Source organism: Somniosus microcephalus, chromosome 5 (genome assembly GCF_052327205.1).
Source record: "Somniosus microcephalus isolate GS21.2 chromosome 5, FLI_Smic_1.0, whole genome shotgun sequence".
Lineage (NCBI taxonomy): Eukaryota > Metazoa > Chordata > Chondrichthyes > Squaliformes > Somniosidae > Somniosus > Somniosus microcephalus.
In genome coordinates, this window is record NC_140991.1 from 117,169,007 (window position 1) to 117,189,835 (window position 20,829).

The 20,829-nt window shown below is 41.5% G+C and overlaps 1 protein-coding gene across 10 annotated transcripts in view; it reads right to left on the reverse strand.

Moving 5' to 3' along the window:
• Positions 1-20,829, reverse strand: part of tns3 (tensin 3) — a 532,570-nt gene that overhangs the window by 274,778 nt on the left and 236,963 nt on the right. For all 10 annotated transcript variants that reach the window (XM_085988093.1, XM_085988094.1, XM_085988102.1 and 7 more), the window contains one exon: positions 15,378-15,416. In XM_085988093.1, the coding sequence (XP_085844219.1) occupies positions 15,378-15,416 (39 nt within the window). The remainder of the gene's footprint in view (positions 1-15,377; positions 15,417-20,829) is intronic.

Consider the following 20,829-nt stretch of genomic DNA (forward strand, 5'->3'; position numbering starts at 1 on the left):
GGTAAGTTTTTAAAAAGTAATAATTAATGAAAGGATGTTTTAGTGATTCAAATAATGGCATTAAGTTTTATTCGGTAATTCAGTTTAAAAGAGCAGTGTCATCGAGGTGAATTATCTTGGAAGATTTTTGTTCTGTGTAAGTACATCAGTGTACATGTTAACTCTCTTTATTAACCATAGGTTTCAATAAGAGAAAAATGAAACAGTGGTGAAAAAAAGTAGTCACTGCAGTTATTAGATCGTTTATTGCAGCATGAACTCAGGGTCACATGAGCAGTTTCAGGAAGAGGATGTTCCAGAATTGGACCCAGCCCAAAAAAGGCAGTGAAATAAAACCTCTTCTGGACTTCATCATTCAGCTGAATGTAATCATTTGACTCTTGTTCCTTATTATCATGTATTGTTCAACTCATATGACTTATTCTAAGCACAATGATGTTTAGAGATAGTGAGTTACCTAATAGGTCAACTATAAATATCACTCATTAATGACCCATGATTTTGTCCCAATAATTTGATGTTTTACTTTCGTTACTGCTGTCGCTTTAGGACTGAGCTACTGACTCCCTTCTGCAAATGCAAAACTGTATTAATTGTAGTGTTTCTATTTCTGAAACTAAGCACAACCGTAAGACTGAGTTGTTAATGGTTAATGACCCTAAAAAGTACAATAAAGCTTTACATATAAATATATATCCTCTTAATTATCGGCATATGGTACAGTCAAAGGATCCGCATCTGGAGTACTGCGTTCAGTTCTGGACAGGAAGGATATATTGGCCTTGGAGGGGGTGCAGCGCAGATTCACCAGAATGATACCAGAGTCAGAAGGGTGAAATTATGAGGACAGGTTGCACAGACTAGGCTTGTATTCCCTTGAATATAGAAGATTAAGGGGTGATCTAATTGAGGTGTTTATGATGATTAAAGGATTTGACAGGATAGATAGAGAGAAACTATTTCCTCTAGTGGGAGAGTCCAGAACATGGGGGCATAACCTTAAGGTTAGAGCTAGGCTGTTCAGGGTGATGTCAAGAAGGAACACTACACACAAATTGATAGTGGAAATCTGGAACTCACCCTGACAAAAAGCTGTCGAGGCTAGGTCAACTGAAAATTTCAAAACTGAGATTAATAGATTTTTATTATTTAAGGGTATTAAGGCACCTGGAACCAAGGTAGGTAAGTGGAGTTCAAGTACAGATCAGCCATAATCTAACTGAATAGCAGAATAGGCACATTTTTCCAATATTACAACAGTGACTCCACTTCAAAAGTACTTCATTGGCTGTAAAGCGCTTTGAGGGGTCCGGTAGTCGTGAAAGGCGCTATATAAATGCAAGTCTTTCTTCAAGCGGCTGAATGGCCTACTTAGAGTCATAGTCATAACGGCACAGAAGGAGGCCATTCGGCCTATCGAGTCCTTGCCGGCTCTCTGTAGAGCAATCCAGTCAGTCCCATTCCCCCGCTCTATCCCCGTAGCCCTGCAAGTTTATTTCCCTCAAGTGCCTATCCAGTCTCCCCTTGAAAACATTGAGTGTCTCCGCTTCTACCACTTCCATTAGCAACGAGTTCCAGGTTCTCATCATTCGCTGTGTAAAAAAGTTTTTCCTCACATCCCCCCTGTATCTCTTGCCCAAAACCTTAAATCTGTGTCCCCTAGTCCTTGTACCATCAACTAGTGGGAACAGCCTTTCCCCATCTTGCCCATCCAAACCTGTCATAATCTTGTACACCTCTATCAAATCACCCCTCAACCTCCTTTGCTCTAATGAAAACAAATCCAGCGTCTCCAACCTGTCCATGTAGCTAAGATCCCCCATCCCTGGAACCATTCTGGTAAATCTCCTCTGCACCCTCTCAAGGGCATTCACATGCTTCCTAAAGTGTGGTGACCAGAACTGGATGCAATACCCCAGTTGGGGCCTAACCAGCGCTTTTAAGGTTCAGCATAACTTCTCTACTTTTGTACTTAATACCTCTATTTATGAAGCCTAAGATCCCACATGCTTTGCTAACCACTCTCTCAATAATAGAAACATAGAAGATAGGAGCAGGAGTAGGCCATTCAGCCCCTCAAGCCTGCTCCGCCATTCAATGCGATCATGGCTGATCATCCAAATTCAGTACCCGGTCCCTGCTTTCTCCCCATACCCCTTGATCGCTTTAGCCTTAAGAAATATATCCAACTCCTTCTTGAATATATTTAATGTATTGGCCTCCACTGCCTTCTGTGGTAGAGAACTCCACAGGTTCACCACTCTCTGGGTGAAGAAATTCCTCCTCATTTCTGTCCTAACTGGTCTACCCCTTATCCTTAGACTGTGACCCCCTGGTTCTGGACTCCCCGACCATCGGGAACATCCTTCCTGCATCTAATCTGTCCAGTCCTGTCAGAATTTTATAAGTTTCAATGAGATCCCCTCTCATTCTTCTAAACTCCAGCGAGTGCAAGCCCAATCGACCCAATCTCTCCTCATACGTCATTCCTGCCATCCCAGGTATCAGCCTGGTGAATCTTCGCTGAACTCCTTCCATGGCAAGAACATCCTTCCTCAGATAAGGCGACCAAAACTGCACACAATACTCAAGATGTGGTCTCACCAAGGCCCTGTACAACTGCAGCAAGACATCCTTGTTCCTGTACTCAAACCCTCTCGCTACAAAGGCCAACATGCCATTTGCCTTCTTAACCGCCTGCTGCACCTGCATGCTTACCTTCAGCGACTGGTGCACAAGGACACCCAGGTCTCGTTGCACTTCCCCTTCTCCCAATCTATTGCCATTCAGATAATAATCTGCCTTCCTGTTTTTGCCACCAAAGTGGATAACCTCGCATTTATCCACATTATAGTGCATCTGCCATGCTTTTGCCCAATCACCCAACCTGTCCAAATCATCCTGGAGTTTCTCGGCATCCTCCTCACAGCACACATACCCACCCAGCTTTGTGTCGTCTGCAAATTTGGAGATATTACATCTAGTTCCCTATCATTAATATATATTGTGAATAGCTGGGGTCCAAGGACCGATCCCTGCGGTACCCCACTAGTCACTGCTTGCCACTCGGAAAAAGACCCGTTTATTCCAACTCTTTGCTTTCTGTCTGCCAACCAGTTCTCTATCCAAGTCAATACCTTGCCCCCAATCCCATGTGCCTTAACTTTACACGCTAATCTCTTATGCGGGACCTTATCGAAAGCCTTCTGAAAGTCCAAATACACCACATCCACTGGTTCTCCCTTATCTATTTTACCAGTTACATTCTCAAAAAATTCCAGTAGATTAGTCAAGCATGATTTACCTTTTGTAAATCCATGTTGACTTTCTCCGATCCTGTCACTGTTTTCCAAGTGCTCTGCTATTACATCTTTTATAATGGACTCTAGCATTTTCCCCACTACCGATGTCAGGCTTACAGGTCTGTAATTCCCCGTTTTCTCTCTACCACCTTTTTTGAATAGTGGGGTAACATTAGCTACCCTCCAATCCATGGGTACTGTTCCAGATTCCATCAAATGCTGGAAGATGATCAGCAAAGCATCAACTATTTCTAGGGCCACTTCCTTAAGTACCCTAGGATGTAGGTTATCAGGCCCTGGGGATTTATCGGCCTTCAATCCCATCAATTTCCCTAACACCATTTCCCTACAAATACTGATTTCTTTCAGTTTCTCCCTTTCATCAGACCCTATGTTCCCCGACATCTCTGGCAGGTTATTTGTGTCCTCCTTTGTGAAGACAGAACCAAAATATGTATTTAATTGGTCTGCCATTTCTTTGCTCCCCATTATAAATTCCCCTGATTCTGACTGCAAGGGACCTACGCTTGACTTCACCAATCTTTTTCTCTTCACATATCTATAAAAGCTTTTACAGTCAGTTTTTATGTTCCCTGCAAGCTTACTCTCATATTCTATTTTCCCTTTCTTAATTAATCCCTTTGTCCTCCTTTGTTGAATCCTAAACTGCTCCCAATCCTCAGGTTTACTGCTTTTTCTGGCCAATTTATATGTCCTCTCCTTGGATCTTATGCTATCCCTAATTACCCTTGTTAGCCACGGTTCAGTCACCTTTTTTGTTTTATTTTTATGCCAAACTGGGATGAACAAGTTCTGTAGTTCATCCATGCGGTCTTTGAATGTTTGCCATTCCCCAATCAATCCTACCCAACTCACGCCTCAGACCATCGTAGTTTCCTTTATTTAAATTTAGGACCCTAGTCTCTGAGTCGACTACTTCATTCTCCATCTTAATGAAGAATTCGATCATATTATGATCGCTCCGACCCAAGGGGCCTCGTACAACAAGATTGCTAATTAATCCTTTCTCGTTACATAATACCCAGTCTAAGATGGCCTGATCTCTGGTTGGTTCCTCGACATATTGGTCCAGGAAACCATCCCTTAAACACTCCAGGAATTCCTCCTCCACAGTATTATTACTAATTTGGTTAGCCCAATCTATATGTAGATTAAAGTCAGCCATGATGACAGCAGTGCCCTTATTTCACGCTTCTCTAATTTCCCTTTTAATGCCGTCCCCAACCTCCGCATTACTGTTTGGAGGTCTATATACCACTCCCACTAACGTTTTCTGCCCCTTGGTATTTCTCAGCTCCACCCATACAGATTCCACATCATCAGAGCTAATATCCTTCCTTACAATTGTGTTAATCCCTTCTTTAACCAGCAATGCTACCCCACCTTCCCTTTCCTTTTTGCCTATCTTTCCTGAATATTGAATACCCCTGGATGTTGAGTTCCCAGCCTTAGCCATCCTGGAGCCATGTTTCCGTAATCCCAATCAAATCATATTCGTTTACCTCTATTTGCACAGCTAATTCATCCACCTTATTACGAATGCTCCTCGCATTAAGACACAAAGCCTTCAGGCTTGTTTTTTTAAAGCTCTTACACCTATTAGAATTATTATTTACTGTGGCCATGTTTGATTTAAACCGTTTGATAATGTCCCGCCACCTTCAGGGACCTATGCACATTAACTCCCAGGTCCCTCTCTCCCTGCACACTCTTTAAAACTGTGCCATTAAGTGCATATTGCCTCTCCCTGTTTCTTCTGCCAAAATGCATCACCTCGCACTTCTCTGTATTAAATTCCATCTGCCACTTATCTGCCCATTCTACTAGCCTTTTTATGTCCCGTTGCAGTCGATTGGTATCATCCTCACTGTTTGCCACACCCCCAAGTTTGGTGTCATCGGCAAATTTAGAAAATCTACTTTGTATTCCAATATCCAGGTCATTTATATATGTCAAAAAAAGCAGTGGCCCCAGCACTGACCCTTGGGAAACACCACTGTCTGCCATCCTCCAGTCTGAAAAACAGCCATTTATCACAACTCGCTGTTTTCTGTCCTTAAGCCAATTCCTTATCCAAGCTGCCACTGACCCACCTATTCCAGGAGCCACAATTTTGTTAACCAGCCTTCTATGTGGTACTTTGTCAAACACCTTCCTAAAATCCATGTAGACAACATCCATTACATTCCCTTCATCGATCCTCCCTGTTACTTCATCAAAAAATTCAATTAGATTAGTCAAACATGATCTGCCTTTTACAAATCTGTGTTGGCTCCCCTTAATTAGCTTAAACCTCTCCAAGTGCCCGTTCATTTTTTCCTTGATTATTGTTTCTAAAACTTTACCCACCACTGATGTTAAATTGACCGGCCTGTAGTTACTAGGATTGTCCTTTCTGCTCCTATTACAGATACATGACACTGGGAAAGCTCTCAAATGCAATTAAAAATATTCCAGTCTTCAGTCATACATTGGAACTATTGTTGCTATCTTGAAGACATTCCTCAGTGCATACTATGAATGTTTTCAACGCCCCCCATTCTTATGGTTTCTCTGTATGAGACTGGTAATTAACTCTCATTTAACATAGGTAGTTTCTGTGCTATGGATTTGTGCCAATTAGGAATTAGGTTGACACCATCTCAAATTCATTTCGTGTAAGACTAGAAGTGAAGACTTTCATCCAATTAGTTTGGATTAACTATGAACCCAAATTGCAGCTATTATAAGAGAGCATCTTAATCGACCGTCCCACCTGTTTTTTCCCTCAACCCTTCTCTTCTATCAAAAACAGACCAAGAGAGAAGGATTAATAAATGGTAAACTCCTAGAACAATTACAACTGCCACATCACAACAGATGCAGTGTTGTTTATCTGCATCCATGCCTTACCATTCAATCAATTCTTAACAGAATCTTTCCAGTTGTGCTGGAGATGGGAAGTCCCAGTGTGCACTGGGGCCTTTTAAACAAACAGATCTGAAAAATACCTCCATACTTTATGTAGCACACAAGTGTGGTAAGCCTTCCCTGAAGTAAAATTTGTCCCTCTTATTATTTATACACAATTGTTAATCATGATAAATGAAGGGGATTGACTATTGAAATGGTCATGCCTCTGCATCAGATTGAGCAACAGTGCAAATCTAGTGAATCTATTCCATTCTTTTCAATATACACCACGAAGCAGGAGCTGAATTTTCAGCTCAACTATTTATCAAAAGAAAAACATTTTGGAGGTGATCTGAAATCGTCTGGCTAATTACGTCCATATGGAATGCTTGTTAACTAAAAAATTATAAATCATTCTAGATTCCTGAAATATTGTATTCTGTAATTTTAGCCACTGCCAAAAGCTTCGAACATGTGTTTCGTAGCAGTGCTATATTTTGCCATCTGGACTTTTGACAGCCAAGGTCATGCACCTTTGCATGATAAAGGGCAATGAAGATGGGCAATGAAATTCAATTTCATGGGAAACATTAAAGTGGACAGGAAATCAAAACTAATAGCAATTTTTCCTTTCACAATCATCTTATTATTAGCTGAAGAAGCCATTTTAATCATCAGTTATGTTTGTCCTTCTGTTTGATTTGATAAGATGATCCACCTGAAAAACATCTGTAAACCAGTTTCGAAGATTATTTGTGACTTAAGCCAAAACAACAACAAAAACTGAATACAGAAAATAAATAAATTATGGAAAGCATTCAAAGTTAAGAGGGCCCCATAACACACAAACAAAGTGACATTCATTTTATATGTGGCATTTATTTGTTAGGAAATCCAGACATTTAAAAAATATTTTTCTTCTCTGGTGCTCACTTACACAGAGGCAGGGGCGAGCTCCTAAACACCATCATTTGTACGGGGACAGCTATCGTCACCATGTCTCAACTCTGTCATGGTCCATGTTGGTACCAACGACATAGATAGGACAAGGAAGGAGGTTCTGCTGAGGGAGTTTGAGCAGCTAGGGGCCAAATTAAAAAGCAGAACCACAAGGGTAATAATGAGCCACGAGCGAATTTGGCTAGGACAAATAAAATTAGAGAGTTAAATGCGTGGCTCAAAGACTGGTGTGGGAGAAATGGGTTTTGCTTCCTGGAACACTGGCACCAGTACTGGGGCAGGAGGGAGCTGTTCCGTCGGGACGGGCTTCAATTGGCCAGTGCTGAGACTAGAGTCCTGGTGGATCATATAACTAGGGCTGTAGAGAGGGCTTTAAACTAACTAGTGGGGGGGAGGTTCCTAGAGAGCAAATAATAAAAATGACAACAGAGAAGGTCATAGACTTAGGTAGCAGTGGGGAAATTAAAAACCAGAGCATGTCAGGAAGGGGCAGAAGGTATGGAGTAAAAGGTAAAGTAATAAAAAGGGCAAATGCAGGAACTAAGTGTCACAAAACATCTTTGAAAGTTCTCTATCTGAATGCACGTAGCATTCGTAACAAAATAGACAAGTTACTGGCATAAATAACTACATATGGGTATGATCTTGTGGCCATTACAGAAACATGGCTGCAGGGTGACAATGCCTGGGAATTAAACATACCAGGTTATTTGACGATCAGGAAGGACAGGCAGGAAGGAAGGGGAGGTGGGGTGGCTATGTTAATAAAGGAAGGAATCACTGTAATACAGAGAAATGATATTGGGTCAAAAGATCAGGATAATGAAACAGTTTGGGTGGAGGTAAGGAATAATAAGGGGAAAAAAACACTAGTGGGCGTAGTCTATAGGCCTCCGAACAGTTGCAACTCTGTTGGACGGAGTATCAATCAGGAAATAGTTGAGGCTTGTAATAAGGGAACATCTATAATTATGGGGGATTTTAACTATCATATTAATTGGACAAATCAAATTGGGCAGGGCTGCCTTGAGGATGAGTTCATTGAGTGTATTAGGGATGGGTTTCTTGAGCAGTATGTAACTGAACCGACCAGGGGGCAAGCAACCTTAGATCTGGTCCTGTGTAACGAGACAGGATTAATTAAAAATGTCCTAGTAAAGGATCCCCTTGGAATGAGTGACCATAACATGGTTGAATTCCATATTCAATTAGAGGGTGAGAAGGTTGGATCTCAAACAAGCGTGCTAAGCTTGAATAAAGGAGACTATGAAGGTATGAGAGCGGAATTGAGTAGAGTGGATTGGGAAAATAGATTAAAGGGTAAGATGATACATGATCAGTGGTGTACATTTAAGGAGTTATTTTACAACTTCCAAAAAAAATATATTCCACTGAGAAGGAAAGGGTGTAAAAGAAAAGACAGCCATCCGTGGCTAAGTAAAGAAATTAAGGATAGTGTTTGACTAAAAACAAGGGCATATAAGGAAGCCAAATCTAGTGGGAGGATAGAGGATTGGGAAAACTTTAAAAGACAGCAAAAAATAACAAAAAGATTGATTAAGAAAGGGAAGATAGATTATGAAAGTAAATTAGCAAAAAATATAAAAACAGATAGTAAGAGTTTTTATAGTTATATAAAAAGAAAAAGGGTGGCTAAAGTAAATGTTGGTCCCTTAGAGGATGAGACCGGGAAATTAATGGTGGGAAATATGGAGATGGCAAAAACACTGAATGAATATTTTATATCAGTCTTTACAGTAGAAGACACTAAGAATATCCCAACACTGGACAAACAGGGGGCTAAAGGGGGGGAGGAGCTAAACACGATCAAAATCACTAAGGAAGTGGTACTCGGTAAAATAATGGGACTCAAGGCGGATAAATCACCTGGACCTGATGGCTTACATCCTAGGGTCTTGAGGGAAGTGGCGGTAGGGATTGTGGATGCATTGGTAATAATTTTCCAAAACTCCCTGGACTCGGCAAAGGTCCCGGCAGACTGGAAAACTGCTAATGTAACACCCTTATTTAAAAAAGGCAGTAGACAGAAGGCTGGAAACTATAGACCGGTTAGCCTAACATCTGTGGTAGGTAAAATTTTGGAGTCCATTATTAAGGAGACAGTAACAGGACATTTGGATAATCATAATTTACTAGGACAAAGTCAGCATGGTTTTATGAAGGGGAAGTCATGTTTGACAAATTTGCTGGAGTTCTTTGAGGAAGTAACATATAGGGTGGATAAAGGGGAACCAGTGGACGTAGTGTATTTAGACTTCCAAAAGGCATTTGACAAGGTGCCACACAGAAGATTATTGCTTAAGATAAAAAATCACGGGATTGGGGGTAATATTCTGGCATGGATAGAGGATTGGCTATCTAACAGAAGGCAGAGAGTTGGGATAAATAGTTCATTCTCAGACTGGCAATCAGTAACTAGTGGTGTTCCACAGGGGTCAGTGCTGGGTCCCCAACTCTTTACAATCTATATTAACGATTTGGAGGAGGGGACCGAGTGTAACATATCAAAGTTTGCAGATGATACTAGGATGGGAGGGAAAGTAGTGAGTGAGGAGGACATAAAAAACCTGCAAGGAGACATAGACAGGCTAAGTAAGTGGGCAGAAATTTGGCAGATGGAATACAATATTGGAAAGTGTGAGGTTATGCACTTTGGCAGGAAAAATCATAGAGCAAGTTATTATCTTAATGGCAAGAAACTGGAAAGTACTGAAGTACAAAGGGATCTGGGGGTCCTGGTGCACGAAACTCAAAAGGTTAGTATGCAGGTGCAGCAAGTGATTAAGAAGGCCAATGGAATGTTGGCTTTCATTGCTAGGGGGATAGAATATAAAAATAGGGAGGTATTGCTTCAATTGTACAAGGTATTGGTGAGACCGCACCTGGAATACTGCGTACAGTTTTGGTGTCCATACTTAAGAAAGGACATACTTGCTCTCGAGTCAGTACAAAGAAGGTTCACTCGGTTAATCCCGGGGATGAGGGGATGGACATATGAGGAGAGGTTGAGTAGATTGGGACTCTACTCATTGGAGTTCAGAAGAATGAGAGGCGATCTTATTGAAACATATAAGATTGTGAAGGGGTTGCATCGGGTGGATGCGGGGAGGATGTTCCCGATGATGGGTGAAACTAGAACTAGGGGGCATAGTCTTAGAATAAGGGGCTGCTCTTTCAAAACTGAGATGAGGAGGAACTACTTCACTCAGAGGGTGGTAGGTCCATGGAATATGCTGCCCCAAAAAGCTGTAGAAGCTACATCATTACATAAATTTAAAACAGAAATAGACAGTTTCCTAGAAGTAAAGGGAATTAAGGGTTATGAGGAGCTGTCAGGAATTTGGACATGAGTCTAGGTTCGGATCGGTCATGGCCCTGTGGGTAGCGGAGCGGGCCCAGGGGCCGTGTAGCCTGATCCTGCTCCTATTTCGTGTGTCTAATTCTGTTAGATTCAGGAGATGGTTCTGTGATAGTGGACTGGCGGTTAGGATCAGATCAGCCATGATCTTATTGAATGGTGGAGCAGGCTCGAGGGGCCGATTGGCCTACTCCTGCTCCTATTTCTTATGTTCTTATGTTCTAGCATTATAGGAGGGGCATAGTTTGTGCTGAAAGTTGCTTGGACGTGATCACTGAGAGCTCGCTTTGGAGTGGAGTCTGCCGACTTCCAGTTCCCATCTTTGACTGATCCGTTCCTAATTTTGTGTGGTTTTTTTTTAAAGAAGTTATATAATTACTTCAGATTATGAGTTTTACTTGCAGTCCAAATGAGTAATTTGTCCCAACTGATTCTGTTCTGCAATGACTACTACATGGCAGAGCTGTGTGGCTACAAATTGACACCACTTAAAATGGAACACCAAAAGATAGGTAAATTCTGTTATATATCTTTAATGCGTTGCCATACAGTTCATAAGTCAATGCTATTAAGATAGTGCTTTTTAAAAAAAATCTTACTTCCTCCTCCTCTCCTGAAGGCACTTGCTGAGGTTCAGTACCAGGGTGCTCGGCTCCCTCATTGGCCATGTTAAACGTGTGAGCCTAAACAGTGAATGCTGGTAGGCTACTCAAGCATGGGGATGCTCCACTTACCTAACATTCACACATGTTCACTTGCTAGCTACGGTCACTAAATAGTAATCAGGAACAACTCTTGGCTGAAATCAGCTAACAACATAGATCCAATCGAATCTAGGACATTCTCGTCTGTACTGCTCAACTGTACAAGGTGTTCACCAAATGAACCTTTGAGAAAGCTACAAAAAGTCATCTTTTACATGACAGCATGAAGCACCATTTTATGGAGCCAAATAAACAGGGGTGCCCACTTCTACTTGCATTTGTGGAATCCTTCTGCATTGGCCTTGCTGAAATTTAGGATGTCAGAGTAAAATGAGGGCTCACACGTTATAGTAAAATTAAGGTACTTTGAGCATCACAAAAACTAGAATCACTTAAGCCAATTGTGGTTGGTGTATGTAAGGGGCAAATATTTTGATTTTGTAAATTATGACTGTTTCACGGTGTTGGAATACTGTGCATTGTAATGGTTGTGGCAAGACCCGTCACCCTGAATTTATCAGAAGCTTGTGCCTCACACACCATGTTCTCACCACACTGGCTTCCTCTTTGACATACATGAGATATTTCATACTCCCACTGCGGGGGAAGGAAGAAATAAAATATGTTTAATATTCACAATGGAAAATGTGGCTGAAATGCATTTTGCAAAGAAAAATCAAATCCAACCAATTCTAGGCGCAAGTCTTCAAGTAGATCAGCACTGGCATAAACAATGGTTTGGAAATCCATGATGTGTATATTCATCTATTATATATTAAAAATGGTGAGTGGTCTCAGAATTCCAAAGGTGGAGCGGTCAGGAAAACGTTACATGACAAATTAAAGACACTGGGGTACATCCCAAAGGGATGGCCTTCCAAATGTTTAACCTCCCTCCAGGCCATGAAACATGAAAAATCATTTAATCTTTATTTCACCTCTAGCCCCTTTTTCTCCATTACAATCGTTGTTGCCCATCGATTATATCAATAGTATTATGGTCATGATTCCTCTAAATTTTTCTCTCTTATTCAACTTGGGAGTTTGAATTGCTACTAAAGCAAAAGTGGTTCCATAGGGCGGTGCCCCAAAGGCAGTAACTTTTATACCAAAAGTCAGCTATTTTTAATCATTAGTGGAGCTTTCTTACCAGCTGCTTTTATATTCGTGCTGACATCCGCCCATATTAGTGCAAGAACACGTCGAGGACTGAAGCAGAGGCCATTGCATCTTTCAAGGGAAAGTAGATAAATATACGAAGCAGAAGAACATACAGGGCTATGGGGCGATATCAGGGCAGTGATAATAGTTTTGAACTGCTCCAAAGAAGGCTCAGGCACGTTCAGATGAATAGCCTCCTTCTGTGCTGTAAACTACTATGGTGACTTCATTGACATTGTACCAATCTGCACTTGCCATTTTATACTGCAGTTTTGTTGCTCATCTTTTGCTCAGGAGGGCGCTGCACCAATACAAAAAGTGCAGTATTACAGCAGCAGGAGTTACAGGCTGAAGACATAAATTACTATGCCTCACATAGAGGTGCAAATCTGGACTCAAGATGAGTGCGGGATGGTACAAGCAGTCAAACAGGTGTCCTGACTGGCTGTTTGAGGTTGAAAAGTATGTAAATTTGCAGTAACAATAACATGCAGTAGCAGGAGCACCCTCAAGTGTTTGACTCGTGAACTGATATTACACTCACAATATTAAAATGTTTTTCTTTCCCCATTTCCCTCCACTGTACTCTTCACTTGTAATTCTGAAGATAGTCACTGGTCCCTCAGTATGACATTCTCAACATGGCTGTTTATAAAAGGTGCTTTTTTATTACAGGTATATGCACAAGTACACGCAGAAGTCAAAATAACCTCCCCTAAAGAGAGCCTAGTTTGCCACTAGCCTGGTTTTAGACCATACAGTCTAGTTTTTCAACAGGCTATCCAGAAATGTTTAAAATGCAAAAGTCTGTTTCTAAAAGCAAAAGTTCATTCCCCCCCCACCCCAAAAGTGTTTCTGGGGGCAAAGGTTACATTGAAAAACGCAAGAGTGCACAAGCGAAATTTTTTAAAAAGCAAGTGCTGCTCACTGGCCGCCCAAGGCCTGCCCGATTCGATTTTTGAACGAGCTTCCAAATCAGATCCCAGCACTCCTGCCTGAAACAGGCAGGATCCTTACTTCAATATTTAAATTGGCGTCCTGTACTCGTTGGAGGACCCCGGCGTGATTTTTGAGGACCAATGAGCAGCACTTGTTCGCTGGCGTGGAGTGGCCCAACCAGCAGTCCTTAAAAGGCGGCGCTTCAAACACAGCAACATTTTTTAATTTTATTTTTTGTGAGGAGCAGGAGTGCTCTAAATAACCCTGTGAGGCAAAGCAGTGGGGGCTTCCTGCTGTTCTGAGCTGACAAGTAGCATGGTTTTAGCTGGTAAAATCCAACATTAGCCTGCACACATTTACCCTTGTGTGAAGAAAAGTGAACTCTGCAAATTGACAAAATGCAACTCGAGAGTTTATCATCATTAGTAAATAAGCATAGGTTTCTAAATATTTCTATCGGGGACCTTCATGAGGATGCTTTGGTTTAAACCAGAAAGCCTGTCCATCAGTGGTTAGGATATTTTTCAGGTTTACACTTTAGTCATATAGCCTTGTGCTAAAAAATAAAATAGACATATGCCATTTTTGTGATTTTTTGACCATATTTCCACAGAAAGGATTTGGAAATGAGTTACATATAATTGGTGTGTTTTAAAATGAAGTGGGTTTAAAATAAAGCAGCTTAACAATTGGTATCTGGCCTTGTCTCACTAAAATATTTTTGGTCCACCTACTGAAAGAATCAACAAGTGCACGCAAGTCACATGTGAAAGGCACGATATACAGTTCAGATCACAAGGAGGCACTATTGTTATACACCTGGGTTAACGTATTGCCTGATGAGATATTAGGCGGTATGAGGATACTGCTGAGCACGAGATGCTCAGACTCATAGGGAGTCAGCAGCACCACCGAGCTGGAGAGAAAATCCAAGACACAAAATTTGTAACAACATATTAAGAGACTGGGTGACAGTGGGGTAGAAAAATACCCTTTCATCTCTGCAACCTGGGCTCAATAACAACTGATGATATTAAAGTCTCTTTATTCTGAAGACCGTAACTGATCCACGTGAACTGAGTTTGGCCAGTCTTGGTCCAGTTCCACAGCTATCAGACATTACAAGTGTTCCAAAAATGTGTAATTATGGAAGCGGTTGAGCTCAGAAGTACAGGTGCTGGAAATAATGCCATTGTTTTCAATATAGCAATTTGCTGCAAAATACACAACTCACTTAGAAACAATGTATTAATCACTTTTCAGTCATGGGAATAATGTTTCAGCATTAAATTAATATTTGGAATCAAACCATTAAAACTATTTTACTTAAATCTCCAAAAATTTTCCAAGGTGAAAGAACTGTGTTTTTTGGGAGAGGGGTTAAAAATAAATCCACTTGCAATTTTGTTCTGTGGTTGACCATGGAATAATTGATTTCTGTTCCACAGGGTGAAAGGCCATATGAGTTACATAAATGGTGCTTCAGGCTGAACCCAGTACTAATAAACAGAAAGCCAGAACACAAGATGCTGTCTTTGTCACTGGGGATTTATATGGTCCTGCAGGCATATGCTGCTCCTTAACATGCATTATGTTCCAGTATGTCTACCAAACAGTGTTTTCATTCATCCAGATACAGATTTAAAGACTGAGTCCCATTAGTTCCCCTGGTCTCCAAACTGCTACTTAAGAGAATTGTGACATTCTACTGATCAGTTGACAAAATGTAAGCTTTAATACTGGCACATGGCCAACAAACATGTTTGCTTCTCCCTGCTTGTACTCACCTTTCCAATCATGTGACAATATCCAGTCCAAGGTCCCTAAGCACGGCAAGTCGCAATGTAAAATTAGCAGTCAGAGCACGTTTCTTCAGCCTATCATCCTTCAGCCAATTACCATAATAAAGCAATACTGCTGTTCAGTTTTGCTTAATGTTTTCCAATTCAATGATCGGAGCACCAGCTATTGTCAACAGCATTACCATGAAAAACAGCTAGAGTAGTAAGAACTACTTACCAGCTCATAGTTGACTGGGGGCAAACACGGTGTCACCACCTGGAAAGAAAAACAAACCAACAGATTTAATTTCAGTGCTTCAAGCCAAGTTAATGCAAAACAAATAATGCTTTCAGAACACTTCCACTTTGAAAACAAGTGACTCTCTCAAAAATCATAACACCTGAACAGGGAAAAGGACTAAGTTTCCAATGCGGGAGGTAATCATGTTTTTTTAGGAAAATATTAACCAGCTTGCTAGCGCACCACCCATATCCTGATAAAAAGTCATTGTGCAATCAGGCCAGAGCAAACTAACAAGGTAAATACACGCCTGGTCTACCTTCAGTGGATAACTCCAAATGATTACATTTGTGTTCATCAAGTACTTTTAACAAATTCTTACACCAGGCGTATAGTGAGTTTCAACATGCAACGACCAATATTGGTCAATGATTTACCCGAGAGGAAAAATGTTTTCCTCCACATTTAGAAGCTGCAGCAAACAAGTAGCTGGCTGAATGCAGGGCATCATCTATCATCACAGGAGATCTTTAAATTTCCATTAAACTGATATGCCCTGCTTTCCTAACTTATTTTGCTTAAACCGATCCATGGGTGAGAAATATGAGTTTTCAGTTTATTTGTTATTTTCAGTACTTTTGGGATGACCAAGTACATTTTGTCCTGAGTTATGGCTGTAATTTCAGAAAGCTCTAAATTTTAAACCAATACCACTACACCCGGTTATCTTGTGGGCTGATGACAATGTTGTGTTATAATAGTATACAGAAACCTAAGAATGAGCTAAAGACTGAAGTTCAATCTCAGGGTTCACATGGTGTTCTCACAACCTGGCACATCTGAATTCCTTGATTGATGACCAGCTGCTCAGTTGGTAGCACCCTCACCTTGTGGCTTCAAGTCCCACTCCAAGACCTTAGCACTTCATCTAGTCTGAAACATCAGGGCAGTACTAAAGGAATGCTGCATTGTACGAGGTAGTTTTTCTGATGAGCTGTTAAACTGAGGTCCCATCCACCTGTTTAGGTGGACATTAAAGACTGACTATAACCAGCTGGTCTTATAGACTCAACATGCGCTCGACTCAACTCGATTTTCCAGCACATTAATCAACGCTCAATTTTTTTTAAAGAGTGCCGTTGACCACTTATCATCTGTATCAACAGCTGTCATTTGGAAACGTGCTCAACTCCTAAATGGACTGGCAGAGTTAGAACAGTGAAACTTCAAAACAAGCTAGTGATTAAAATGAACTGACAGGAAAAGTTGTGCTATAGGCTGAAAAATCACCCGTGTTTGTTACAGAATGTTTGCCCCTCTATAAATAACTAGCTCTAGCCATAGCATACTATGGTGTATGTCTGCTGGCTTAACACACTAGAGGAAGATCATTATGTGGCCACATGGAATCTCTGCCTCGTCTCATTTGGAAACATTCTTTCCCAAATCCTTTCATTGCCTTTTTCACAAGTAGCTCATTAATAAACTGATTTGTATAAAGAAGAAAAAAAACAAACTTGCATTTATATAGCACTTTTCACCACCTCAGGACATCACGAAGCTTCAAAATCAATGAGGTACATCTGAAGTGCAATCACTATCATTATGTAGACAAATACAGCAACCCATTTCTGCACAGCAAGGTCCCACAAACAGCAATGAGATAAATGACCAGATAATTTGTTTCTATTTAGTGATGTTGTTTGAGTAATAATTGTTGACCAGGACACCATGAGAACTCCCCTACTTTTCTTTGAATAGCGGCATGGGAATTTTTACGCTTACCTGAGAGAGTGACGTCTCATCCAAAATCCCAGACCTCCTACAGAACAGTACTCCCTCTGTAGCGTACTGAAGTGTCAGCCTAGCTTATGTGCTCAAATCTCTGGAATGGGGCTTTTATCCCTGACCTTCTGACTCAGAGGTGAGAGTATGATCACTGACACCCAATATAGTACTGGCCACTGTATTGATTTCTTTGTGGGTTCAATGACGAGACATTTATGAAAGAGAATGTCTTTTAATCTAAAGTCTGTTCAACTCTTTATACAGCATTTCAGGAGACACCATGCTAGTGATGCATCTAGAACGAAACTGAAACTAAACTGAACTGCCTTGCTTGTCTCTGTCACATGCCCTCTGCTGGTCAGGCACAAGCAATCAATACATGCAAACATGCTGTTAAGGCATCATAATCGAACAGGCAAATACCATCTCTATTTGCTGATATCATTACAGCCACTGTGTGCCAAAATGTATTTGAAATATAACTTCCAAATGCCTGTTCAAACTCCACAAATCTGCACACTGAAACATTCTAGTTTCAAGTATATCCACTTCGGGTTCAGTTTTCATATAGGAATTATTTTTTCCAAATGGAAAGCAGATGGAGAAGAACATTTGGAGGCAATCAAGTCTCAGTCTCTCTTAGAAAAAGACTATGGGACATATTTTGCGGCCCCTACGGGTGCGTACGAGGTGCGCACGTACCTGTAAGGGCCTCGCAAGTTCCGGGTTTAGGCATGCGCTGCAGATCCTCCACATCCCCGGGAGAAGGGCCGCCGCGGGCGGAGAGTTGCGCTATTTGCCCAACTTCTGCCCAGCGAATGCCGTGAAATTCTTACGCCTGGTAAAAAGCAGGCGTAAGGCCTGCTTTTTACCAGCGTAAGAGTTTTAAAAAACAGAAAAATAACATTATCAATAATTTATACATTTAAAAACCTGTGAAATAAGGTCAGCTTATTTTTAGCCCCTTTAAAACATGTAAATTTATTTTTGGCCCATATCCCTTAATACCTATGGTTAACAAAAATTTATCAATCTCAGATTTAAAATTAACAATTGACCTAGCATCAATTACCATTTGCGGAAGAGAGTTCCAAACTTTTACCATCCTTTGCGTGTAGAAATGTTTTCTAACTTGATGCCTGAAAGTCCTGGCTCTAATTTTTAGACCATGTCCCCTAGTCGTACACTCCGCAACCAGCAGAAATAGTTTCTCTCTATCTACCCTATCTATTGCCCTTAATATCTTGAAAGCTTCAATCAAATCACCCTTCAATTTTCTAGATTCCAGGGAATACACCCTAGTTTGTGTATTTTCTCCTGGTTGTTGAACCCTTGAAGTCCGGATATCATTCTGGTAAATCTACGCTGCACTCCCTCCAATCCCAATGGGCCAGAAATTCGGGTCCAAATGCGTGAGTACGGTCTGGGTACTCACGCATCTGGCCGGTGGAAATGCCGGCGTTCAGCATGCACAGCGCATGCGGGGAACGCCGGCATTTCCAGTCCTCTGAACGAAGGGGTTCAGAGGCACAGAGCGTGCGACTGCACAGGCAGCGCTTGCGCAGTGAACTTCGTCGATTTCATTCATGGATTCAGTGAGGGTAAGTCCTTACAAGTTACACTTGAAAAAAGCATGTGTAAAGTTGTTCCAAGGCTGCGGAGGAAGATATATTTTATCGTGGAGCTTCTGAAAGGCAATATTTTTGTTTGGGAAAGGGAGGGAAGTTATTTTAAGAAATTTTAAGTAAGTTTTAAAGTTTAAATTTTTTTTTTTTTTTTTATAAACGGGTTTTCAGAACGGTAGGTAGAAGGAGCAATTGTGGCTGTGTGAATGGAATGTGAAAATGAGTGTTCTAAAATGAGTAATGTAACATTTCCAGCACTTTTAAGAAAGAAACTTTTCATCAGTAATAAGTAATTATGTATGTATGTCCGCATATATTCCTTTACGTATATGTATGTATGTTTTATATTCCTTTACTTATGTGTATGAATGTATGTTTTTAATTATGATTTTCCAATAAGTTACTTTCTCTGAAAGTCATAATTAAATAATACATTCATACACATAAGTAAAGGAATATATACATAACACGCAAAGGAATATATACAGACATACATACTTTCAGAAGCTCCACGATAAGAAATATCTTCCTCCGCAGCCTCTGGAGCAACTGTACCCATGCTTTTTTCATGTGTAAGTTGTAAGGACTTGACCTCACTGAAAGCATGAATGAAAGTGGCGAATTTTACTGCGCACGCGCTGCCTGTGCAGTCGCACGCGTTCTGCCTCTGAACCCCTTCGTTCAGAGGACAGGAAATGCCGGTTTTCCCCACATGCACTGTGCATGCTGAAAACCGGCATTTCCTCCGGCCAGACGCGCAAGTACCCCGACCGTACTCGCGCATTTGGAAGGGAATTACTGGGCCAACATTTTACATGTCAATAAAATGAAAAATTAAACAATTGCACGATTTGCCCCCTCGCATCTGCGACTGAGGGTCCAAGGAGGTGCATTGCGCAAGAGGTCATCGTCGTACGTATCCTCACACTGTTCCCTTTCGGGAACTGTATGAAGTGGTGGAAGGATTTATGGCCGTGATTAACGCTCATTCCGTGACCGTAACCATCTTTGAACCAGCCATTAGGGTGGTTAGTCCTATGGCGTGAGGGTTTTACGGGCTCCCACAACCCATCTGAGGGGGGGGGGGGCACCCACACCCACACCCACGGACGCAAGTATCCCGCTGGATGTCCGCCCAGAATTTATAGTTGGAGCTCCGACTCCACTTGCCGGGACTGTCTGGAGTGGGGTTCGAAACCCTACTCCTTCTGGCCCAGCGGCAGGGATGCTTACTGCTACGCAAAAGGCCCACTCCGCACAAAAGGTGACACCCATACGTTTCCTGCGCCTTTTCCCTCCCCGTGACTGGAGCCCTATGCTGCCACTTGAAAGACCAAGCTATCTTCTGCCCTTTTTGCGGCGCCGTTGACTTCTCATTACCAATGGTGAGCAGGCGCTGCGCCTCCACCTCCTTGAGGAGATTGCTGAGGTCATCATCAGTTCAATTGTGAGTTCTTTTAATGCCGTGAATTGTGCTCATTCCAGCCATTTCACTTTGCTAATCGGATTGGGCCTTTGGCATAGCAGTAGGATCCCCGCCGCTGGGCCAGATCAGGGTAGGGTTTCGAACCCCGCTCCAGACAGTCCCGGCAAGTGGAGTCGGAGCTCCGGCTCTAAATTCTGGGTTGACATCCAGTGGGATATTTGCGTCCGTGGGTGTGGGTGGCCCCCCCTCCTTGTATAGCTTGTGGGAGCCCGTAAAACCCTCCCGCCATAGGACTAACCGCCCTAATGGCTGGTTCAAAGATGGTTACGGTCACGGAATGAGCGTTAATCATGGCCATAAATCCTTCCACCACTTCATACAGTTCCCCAAACGGAACAGTGTGAAGACACGTATGACGACGACATTGCTAAATAAATAAATGGAATTAAAAAAATTCTTTTAGGGCTTTTAAAAGTCTTTAAATTGCTTTAATTCTGTTTAAAACTACTTCAGATTCTTCAAAATAATGTAAACGTTTTTCAAAGTTTATAAAAGTTACCAAAATCTTCAAAAAACTTCCAAAAACCTATTTAAACTGCTGCTTTGCATG